Source organism: Silene latifolia, chromosome 3 (assembly GCF_048544455.1).
Source record: "Silene latifolia isolate original U9 population chromosome 3, ASM4854445v1, whole genome shotgun sequence".
NCBI classification, from domain to species: Eukaryota; Viridiplantae; Streptophyta; class Magnoliopsida; order Caryophyllales; family Caryophyllaceae; genus Silene; species Silene latifolia.
This window is the reverse complement of record NC_133528.1, coordinates 152,630,050-152,640,937: the sequence shown is the minus strand read 5'-3', so window position 1 is coordinate 152,640,937 and position 10,888 is coordinate 152,630,050. Positions and strand designations below refer to the sequence as shown.

General features: G+C 35.5%; 1 protein-coding gene across 1 annotated transcript; it reads right to left on the bottom strand.

Moving 5' to 3' along the window:
* Positions 1–4,639: 4,639 nt before the first annotated feature.
* On the bottom strand, positions 4,640–9,339 carry LOC141649989 (putative jasmonic acid carboxyl methyltransferase 2). Its single transcript, XM_074458652.1, has 6 exons — positions 9,243–9,339; positions 8,629–8,973; positions 6,486–6,617; positions 5,743–6,147; positions 5,258–5,518; positions 4,640–5,108 (listed from the first exon to the last, which is right to left on the bottom strand). Exons 1-6 carry the CDS (start codon positions 9,315–9,317, stop codon positions 4,764–4,766), a joined length of 1,563 nt encoding a protein of 520 aa, XP_074314753.1. The 5' UTR covers positions 9,318–9,339; the 3' UTR covers positions 4,640–4,763.
* Positions 9,340–10,888: the final 1,549 nt, after the last annotated feature.

Below are 10,888 nucleotides of genomic sequence, written 5' to 3'. Positions count from 1 at the left end.
CAATTCTGATTCATGTGTTTATTCAAAAGTAATAGAATCTGATTGTGTGCTTATATGCCTTTATGTTGATGACATGTTAATACTTGGTAATAATTTAGAGGTGATAATTAGAACCAAAGAATTTTTGTCATCACAATTTGAGATGAAGGACTTAGGAGAAGCTGATGTTATCCTAGGACTTAAGGTCATCCGAAATCCCAATGGAATCTGTCTAAGTCAATCTCATTATGTTGAAAAAGTGTTGAGAAAATTTAACTGCTTTGATGATGTGCCTGCTAGAACAACCTATGATCCTAGTGTACACTTGTGTACACTTGTGTAAAAACTTGGGCAAGAGTGTTTCCCAAGAAGAGTATGCTAAAATCCTAGGTAGTGTGATGTTTTTAATGAACTGTACTCGACCAGATATTGCTTATGCAGTTAGTAGACTGAGTCGTTATACACATAACCCTAGCAATGAACACTGGAATGCTCTTCGTCGTTTACTAAAATACCTAAAGGGAACAGTTGACTTATGTTTGCATTATAGTAAATTTCTGTGTGTTAGAGGGATATTGTGATGCGAATCTGGGTTGCGGTAACGATGAGATCTGTTCTACTAGTGGTTATGTCTTTACCATGGGTGGAGGTGCTATATCGTGGAAGTCTTCTAAACAGACTTGTATTGCACGCTCTACCATGGAATCTGAGTTCATAGCTCTTGAGTTGGCAGGATAAGAGGCTCAATGGTTGAAAAACCTTTTAGCTGATATACCAGTGTGGGGCGGACGGCTAACACCGGTCTCCCTGCACTGTGACTCGCAGGCTGCTATTGGTGTAGCAAAGAATAGTGTCTACAATTCGAAAAAGAGACATATTCGAATAAGGCACGCTGCAGGTAGACAACTCCAAGACAATTGAGTGATTGCTTTGGACTATGTGAAGTCCGAAAACAATCTTGCTGATCCCTTTACTAAAGGGCTGGCTAGGAGACTAGTCGTTGATACGTCGAGGGGAATGGGGCTTAAGTCCTTAGGTCAAGAGTGAGACTTGACTAGGTCTAAAGTTTCTATTCCTATGGCGTTGTATGATTCATAGCCTTAATGGTGGTGCTTTTGAGACGCACTTGATGGATCATACACCAGGTTGGACTTAGGTCCTTAATGACTCATGTGAGAAGTGCTGTTGAGAAGCACTTGAGCCACCTATGCAGGTGTGATGATCACAAGACTATGAGAAGTCCTGTGAACATGTCTGCCAATACCAAGTTAAACGCATTGTTCTAACAGAGCGCGTTGCACTTTCGCGGAACGATCTTAATCTGAAGGTATGATATGTGTTGTGGGGGCTATCGACCGAAGCTCAGCTAGGAATTCAAATCGCAAGATATTCTCTCGCTGTAAGTAAGTTGTTTCCTCATTTCACTAAAGTGTCAATTCAAATCGAAAGATATTGATACCTAAGTATCCAATTCTTCCTTTACCCAGAATTCTTTTCTTCTTGTATCTGGCGCCCCTAGTGGGGGATTGTTGGAAATAGGGGCTTATGTGAGGCTTTCCTATTTTTCCAATTGTCCCACATTGGTGAGGAAAAGAGAGTTTCATGTGTTTATATATGTTCTCTTACCTTACACTATCACTAGTGGGTCAAGGGAGGCTTTTGTGGAAGCCTTGCGAGGTGCTTAATTCAGCTCGCACACGCGCGCGCGCGCCGTGCCCGTGCCCGGCCGGGATTCGTGATTCGGGATTCGGGATTTGGCAATCGCCTGCGGCGGGCTATGCCTATCTTTTTGGGCCAGGACCGTTTGTTTTGTTACGGACTAAAGTGTCCAGGTGCTTAGTCAATATGACTGTTAGTGGGAGATTAATGTGCTGTTAATGCTCCCCTAATTTCTGCCCTTGACTGCTCAATTATAGGAACAGTTTTTGGCTCTTGCTCTTCTTCCGTTTTCCTATATAAGCAGTCCCTTCACTTCAGAAAAGATATAACAAAAACACACTTCCTTCTTCCTTTTCTCTTCTGCTCTCTTAAAAGTTTCTGGGTATTGTTTTCGATCGTTCCAAGTCTCACAGTTCCGAGTGGGCGGAACTGCGTGGAGATTGTACTGTTAACCTTGGGGAACTACCGGCACTAGCTGATCGCCACCACGGTCGTACCGGAGAAATAGTTTTCAAGGCAGCGGTTCTTTATACGCGGCACTACCTTCCGGTTTTCGGTATTTCTGATTCTTTTGTCACTGTTTTATTCCTTTTCGAATAACACCATCCATCATATAAATCAAACTTTGATGGCTTGTATTAAAGTTTATGATAACGCAAATTAGACCATCGTATAGCACCGATCATAAAAAAGTGACCATTTAAATAAATAAATAATGGTCATTTTATGTTAAAAGTGGTCACTTTCACTTTTTAAAAAAACTAGGTTTGGTGTTCGGCCTTGTCCGGACTACCTCTATTTATCATCAAATTTTATTTTTAGGAAATGAAACTGCGTTAGCTATGCTTAACTCATACGTTTACCAATTATACTAAAATGTTAAAATTTATCAACAAATTATGAGACACATTCCCACGATTAATAATATTACGTTTACTAATTATACTAGGAGCAAAGCATTTGGCCCTGAAGAACAACCCATGTTGGCCATCAGAAGGCATTCTGGCTTTAAGGTATTATAGACTTCCCTTATGCCTTCTTCAATTACCGGCCTTGCCTGTGCTGTTATCATTCTCTGTTACAATGCAAAATCTTAAGATTTTAGGGCGGAAAAAAGATCGACAAAGAGATGTTTGTTCATGTTTAAGGTTAGCTAAAACTATAGCTAATTGGAGAAACTTGCATCTTTGTCATGTTTCATGTTATAGAATATATACCAATAAATAAATCGTCACCCTTCTCGAACTATGTTAATGTAAAACCATTGTACATAACATTTTTTCAAATTAAACATTATGTTATATAAAAAGTCAATAGAGAGGTAGACCTGCACGAGAGACTTTCAATGCAATTGGTAAATACCACCAATAATACCCCAGTTAAAACGTTACCTCGTTAAAAAAAAAAAATCCGACCCCTCGTTTAACAAAAAATCGTTTTGCCTATACTCTTTTGTCTATACAAAGTGAAAAGAAAGAATGACTCAATTATATAGGAGAAATCTTTACTATTTCTTGTGCATTCTTAAAACACAAAACATGCAGCAAAACTATTCCTTAAAACAGCAAAACATTACGGACTTTTCCAGGCCTACCAGTAAGTGAATTATACATCTGATGTAGTACATCAGATGGTATAGTTTTTGAGCATTACGATAAAGTTTTTGAGTTTTAATCTAAAATTTTTGAGTTTTATTTTGAAGTTTTTGAGTTTATTTACTTAAACTTTAATCTCAAAAAATTACATTATAACTCAAAAAAGTTACATATAAGCTCAAAAAAATTTGATTTTTAACATCATAAACCTAAAATGTAATTTATAAACTCTATAGTACTCGAAAAAAATACACAAAAACTCAAAAAATCATTAAGTATGATGTAGTACATCCGATGTACAATTCTTTTTCTCCAGGCCTACAGTACGAAATATTACCAAATTCATACAGAGGCGGATTAATTTTGCCAGACTAAAAAAGGTACGGCCGATGAAAATGAGATGGAGAAACTATAATACTCCCTCCATACCACACCAATGGTAACATTGAGAATCTTGGCACTATTCATGATCGTAGGAAATCTTTAATATTATTCTTAATTTATAAGACAAAATATAGTCATGTGAGATCTTTTTTTATTTATCGTCATGAATGCTATAAGAATATCAAATTTTTATAATTTTTAATAATGTGTAACTAAAGATATTCATGTTGCAAAACGTATCTCGACAAGTGTGAAAAAGTCAATGTTACCATTGGTGTGGTATGGAGGGAGTAATAATTTGATGATAAAAAAGATCGATTGATAAAGCGAAGTGTAACAATTTGTTAAACAAGTCTTCTTTCACCCGATTGTTATTGTTATTGTTATTATGGATGTATTTCTTACCCTACTCTTATTCAAAATGGCACTTTTTTTGTCGGATTAATAATTTGTTTTCCTTTTTGATTGAAATACCCTTTACAATTATCAGGATGGGATGGCGTAAATAATACTGATACGGTAAATTCATAAAATCCAAGGTCAATTGTAGAGAATCACTCTATACCGGTCATTTGCTTATTTATTGCATTTTAGGGTGTTTCAGTCAATTGTTTATCTTTCTATTTTGAAAATGCCTTTCATGGAGAATTTGATGATGCGCACTCAATTTAGTCAGCTTATCATCCAATAATTAAGCTATTCTCTTTTCTTAATCTTTGTGCCAAAATTAAAAATAAACAAATAACCGGAACCGAGCACAAACTACTCCGCACAAAGGTACATAGTACACCTCATAAATCATAATGAGCTTAGACTGATTATTGGGCTGTTGGGCCTGACATTGCTTGTAGCTTGCTTGGGCTTTTAGTACAAAAGACCGATTCATACATCGACTCGTTTGTACTAGTTGATTTCAATTACATTCATACTTGTTTTCTTTGATAAATTTTGTTGATACAGAATATGATCTTTATATAACAGTACAACAGCATTATACATATTGTATATCGTAATGAACAGTGTCGTAAAACTCTAATATTGTGTATTTAAACATAGATTATCAATGATAATCTTTTTCACAAATAACAATAGAAATTATATTACATACTCCGTACATTTTAATTGTTAAAGAGAAGGAAAGAAGTGTCATTCTTTCTTGGTCACCGATAACACAATGGTAAAGAATTCACCTGTTTTTCTAGCAATTCGTTCCTTAACACGTGTTTCAAACAATAGAAACAAATCATCCATAACAACATGGTTAAATACAGTTGTAAGAAAAGGTTCTACAATTGCTCTTACGGTCTTAGCTACAAACTTGGCTCGAGTTTCAAGGTTTTGAGACGTATCTACGCTCCAATCAACTGTAAATGTTTCGAGTTTGTTGAGCGCAAATGATCCTTCAGCTTCGACTAATTTTCTAACCTCCTCGACTGTTGGAGTAAAAAAGGGCATGTTGAACTTGTCCAATTTTTCCTGCTCAATTACACCCTGCCGATAACTCAAGCGTTAAAATTTCTCCTCAGGCGCTTAGCAATAATAAATGTGATTTTTTTTTTCTAGAGATATTACGGTATATTGTAGAATTTCATAATTTTAATTAATAATATACCGTAATATCTTTAACATTTATTAATTACCTCTAAAACCATCTCCTGAAGGGTAGAGCCAAGCAACTCAAGTATCGAGTCACGGTCATCACTATTGATGCTACCATTGAGTACGACGACCATGCCACCACCATAGACCATTTCCGTTGAACGTGACCTTAAAAACAACATGAAATCACTCTCAAATTGTGCACAATATGTATTGTATACTTCTGGAGGGCTTGTTTTTGCTATGTATATGTTTCCCTTGTTTAAGGCTTCTCCATTTTCGCTTACCAATCCTCTTGGTACCTGCCATTTCAATTAACAAAACTTCACCGACTAGATCGTCCTAATAATTAAGACTCTCTGGTATTGTGAACATTAGGTCCGAGGTTTTAATTTCACTCCCTCTATATTCTCTCTGTTTCATAATATATGTCGTTTTAGAAAAACACAAAATTTTCTTTTTAAATGTCGTTTTACATTGTTGACGAGGTTTTTATTTTGGTGACTTCAAAAGGGCTTTTGTTTACCTGAGAAAGCCAATGAACACTGTACGATGAGTGAACAAAATGAAGAAATTTGTCAGGGAAAACTCGTCCATAAAATGATTTAGGGATTCCCGACACAAAACAAGGTCCGCAACTGCTTCCTTTAGCTTCTTGTAAGTCCTTGTTGAAATTCGGGAGTAAGTTAAACATGGTATTGAAATCGTTCCCGAGTAGATCATTTAAGAATACACCGAATTGAGGGCATTGACGGTTAATACTCCGGCTAGTCTCTTCAATTACGTCAATGATTCTCGAGACTACTTGCAAAGCATTTGGTCCTGAAGAACAACCCATTTCAGCCATCATAAGGCACTCCGGCCTTAAGGTATTATAGACTTTTTTTGCGCTTTCTTCAATTATCGGCCCTGCCTTTGATGTTACTGTTCTCTGTTATAAAGCAAAAGTTTGAGATGTCCAGGTGCAATTTATAATAAAGTACTCCCTCCGTTCTGACCATTATTATGGCTAGCTAAGACTGTAGGTACTTGGAGAAACTTGCATTTTTAAGCTGTCGCATTCATATATTTACCTTTTTATGTTGAAAAAGTTTTTTTTAGGAGTAATTAATTTGATCATCCAAATATCTAATGGAACACTATTATCTACTCGTCATCCATTTACCATAACCATAAATAATAGTAAAGATAAACTAATGACCGGAATAGAGGGAGTAATTTAAAGAGTCGGAGAAATATAGTAAGGCGAGGGAGGAGATGGAGGTAGACCTGCATTAGAGAGTTCTTAGCGTAGCTGGTGTGGTCGACGCCGTTGTTCATATGAAAAACATTTTCGACTTCCATTTCTTTAGTATTTCTCCGTTCTCCTACGCTTGTAACGACCTGCATGTTGTATATGCTAGGATAGTTATGTTAGTTTTAGTTGTGTTTTGGGAAAGTAATGTAAATCTTTCGCATTTACTTGTATAAGAAAGAAGGGACCAATTATATAGGAGCAATATTTACTATTCCTTTACATTGTTAAAACATGCATTACAACTTTACAGACTTTTCTTCTTGTTTGTATTGAATTATTGATACCATCCCATCGGGATTAAATTGTACCTAGTACGACCGTACTTCTTGTCGGTATCAATTATGCCAAAGGCTAAAAAGGACCAATTATGATCTTCTTCATTTCATTTCTCTCCATTTTCTCTCACAAACCCATTTAATAATATTATCCTCTGCCTTCTGCCTACTCTATTGAGCCTTTTTTTTCTATGCATAAATCGTGAACCGTTCGATGTTGATAGAATTCAATAACGTCCGTTGATAGGAAATGGACTCACGCACAGAGACAGTATAATATTTCAACTATACAATAGACCGAGTCACATATCACACGTAACAATTTGTTAAGCGAGTCTTAACTCTTAACATGACATCTTCATTTCAATGTGTGGATCGGACATGGTGTGGATTATTAACTTGTAAGCTTAAAAATCAGCTAATACTTTTAGACTGATTTTCTTAGGAAATAAAGATATATTGTATTATTACCTTATAGAATAAGAAAATGTTCTAAAATTAGGGTTAGGGTTTCATTACCAATTTACCATATTTCTATATAATCACAATTATTATTATTATTATTATTATTATTATTATTATTATTATTATTATTATTATTATTATTATATCATGGTATCAAAATTGCTCAGTTCTAAATTCCGCTAAGCAACCGGGGGGGTTTTACCTTGTAATACCCTTCAATTGTTAATCATCTACTCAAATTATTTTTAGCTAATAAAATAAATACTTTTTGTTATGGTAGTGTACGTAAAGTAGTACTCCCTCCGTACCACACCAAAGAAAACGTAGGGAAAATTGGAGTATTTAAGAAAAAGTGGAAAAAGTAAGGGTAAAGAGGGAAAAAATAGGTGGGGTATGTAATTGTGGGTTTAATTGTGGGTAGGTAGGTGGGGTATGTGTCCTATGTGATGGCATTTTGTATAAATATCAAATGAGTATAAAGATAACTTGGTAATGTAGTGGGCCAAATAAGGAATGTTACCTTTGGTGTGATACGTCCGTTTATAGTAAGTGTTACATTTGGTCTGGTACGGAGGGAGTATATAAATACATTACCAATTTACCATATTTTTATGTAATCACAACAATTATTTGATCTTTCACGTTTATTAGTGTCTACTTATCAATCAATACTATATACTCCGTATATAATTACATAAAAATCATCCATAGCACAATGTTAAATTATTAACTAGAAAATAATGTGATCTATCGGTCTCTATACGACTATACATGGTACAGAGTACTAGTTTCCAAGACTTATAAAGAACAAAGTTCTACTCTTTCATAGTCACTGATAGCACAATGTTAACATATTCACCATCTTTTACAACGATTCGTTCCTTAATTCGAGCTTCGAACCGTAGAAACAAATCATCCATGACTGCATGGGAAAATCTCGTTTCAAGTAAGGCTTCTGTCACTACTCTTAAGCTCTTCGCCGCAAATTTGGCTCGTGTTTCAAGGTCTTGAGACGTATCCATGCTCCAACCAATGTTTGCCGAGAGCATGGCACGCTGGGCCGGGCTGCCGTAGGCCGTTTTTGGAAGTACGATTACTTATTCTCTATAATATTTTTGCACAATTTCCAAAACTGATTACTCGGTCTTTTAGAGGGGCCTGCGACAGCCCGTGCCCGGCCCGGCGCGCGTGTGGCTGTACGAGCCCTTTACCACTACATATCTAGTAGTCCAATACAAAAGATCACTTATAAGCTATAATACTCCAACATATTTTATCAATGTGGGATTCTTTTGAAGCAAATGATGTTTCAACCTCGACTAATTGTCTTACCTCCTCAATTGTAAATGTTTCAAGTTGTTTTGTCAGGAAAGACTCTTCCATAAAACGACGACTTGGCGACTCCCGACACAAAACAAGGTCCGAAACTTCTTCCTTTACCTTCTTCTAAGTCCTTTTCAAAACTTGACAGCTGGTTAAACAAGCTATTAAAATCGTTTCCAGGTAGATCATTTAAGAACACTCCAAATTGAGGGCATTGTCGATTTATACCCCGGCTAGCCTCGTCAATTATGTCTATGATTCTCGAGACTAGTAGAAAAGCATTTGGCCCTGAAGAACAACCCATGTCAGCCATCATAAAGCATTCTGGCCTTAAAGTAGTATAAACTTCCTTTATGCTTTCTTCTATTATCGGTCCGGCCTGTGTTGTTACTGTTCTCTGTTACACATCAAAAGCTTGAGATTCCAGGGTTTTGTTGGGTAATGTTCTAAATTTCTAGCATAAATATTTGTCATAACTCATAATTTGAAAGGGAGGAATTCATAAAAAAGTTGTATATACTAGATAAGCCAGCCGAGAGTGACATGCTCAAAGTCTAGACGACATAGGCTCAGACCATAATGATAGTACAAGCAAATGATTGTTAATACAATTTAAACGTAAAACAAATCTCTCCTGCATGCAATTAGACGGAGGAAGGACGTCACCTGAATGAGATAGTTCGTTGCATAGCTAGTTTCGCCGACGCCTTTTTTCATATGAAGAACCTTTTCAATTTCCATATATTTTTATGGCTAGCTAAAACTACACCCTACTTCACTACTTGGACAAACTTACATTTTTCCGGTATACAACTTATCAAAATTAAATACTTTTTTACAAGTGTATTGAATAATTTAGTTGGGCTTTGTGTTACTTGGCTAGTCCTATGTATAAATTGGTATTATATAATAATTTGTACTCTTTTTCAGCATCTCTTCTATAGGACCGTCTAGAGGTATTCTCGGGCCGGGCCGGGCTCTTTTGTTCTGGCCCTAACCAGGCTCATGAGCGAGACGGGCCGGGCTGTAGGAGATATAACCTCGGCCAGGCCCGTGTTCTATTTTAGGCGGGCCGGCAGGCCTTTAATTTTTTTTCTTGCTAAAATAGCAGGCTTGGGGTGGGTCGGGCTGGAAATTTAGGACCCGGGCCAATACCGGGTCAGATGGACGGGGTCAAGTTGCCTAAATTAATGGGCCAAAGCGGGTCGGGCCGGTTCAGCCCATGCTAATGACCAGCTCTATGACCCTCATCTAAATATGATTGGTCCAATAGAAGTAACCCAAAGTAATCATCTCATTGTATTTGTATTTTAATTTTCACAATTTGTGTTTAATCACTCTATTACTAAGAGAATAAAACTCTTAATAGTTTTCCCGCCTAAATTGCATAATCCTTATATGGGCCTATTTCTTTGGATATTAAATCATTAGGAATGAGAATGAGAATGGATAAGAACCCACTAAATTGTAGTTAATCGTACATCCCACTATATTAGGATAATCTAGGGTATTATTATACAATCTCCATAATTACGCACTAAAATTATTATGCAATCATATCCATAATTATCATCTTTCATCAGTTATTACATATTTGATCCGATGATATAAATCTCACGAGATTTATGCCTTTAATGAATATAATAATATAATATTTATTTTCTGAATAAAGTTGACAAAATAATTCAAGTAAAATTCATTAATTTATTCGGATTAAAAGTGTCGACTTTCTTATTGTATTTATTTTAATAGTAAAATTTTATCAATATGATCCCCAAAAAACTGAAAATGAGTTAAAACTAATACTCTAAATGCAAACATATCTAACAATTACATCTAAAAATTACCGTGTTGTAGCACGGGGTCTATATTAGTTTTATATTAATAACTCGATATCGTATCTTATGAGTAACACTGACACATTTAAATATCTTAAAGGGTAATTTGATAACTTATACCTTGAATAAGTCACTTTTTCAAATCTTATACCTAAGATAATTTTCTTTAAAATCTTATACCTAAAATAACATTTTCTTCCAAACTTGATACCAAATCTGAAAAAAAGCCTTGATTGACAATTTTAACCTTACTAATTAAACATTGTCATCATTTGCCTCACCCATTAACACACATATCTACCGTTACCACCACTGAAAACAATCAAATTAGTAAAGGCAAAATCGTTAATTTAGGGGTTTTTATAAGATTTGGTATCAAGTTTTTAAGAAAATGTTATTTTAGGTATAAGATTTTAAGGAAAATTTTCTTAGGTATAAGAATTAAAAAAAGTGAGTTATTCAAGGTACAAGTTA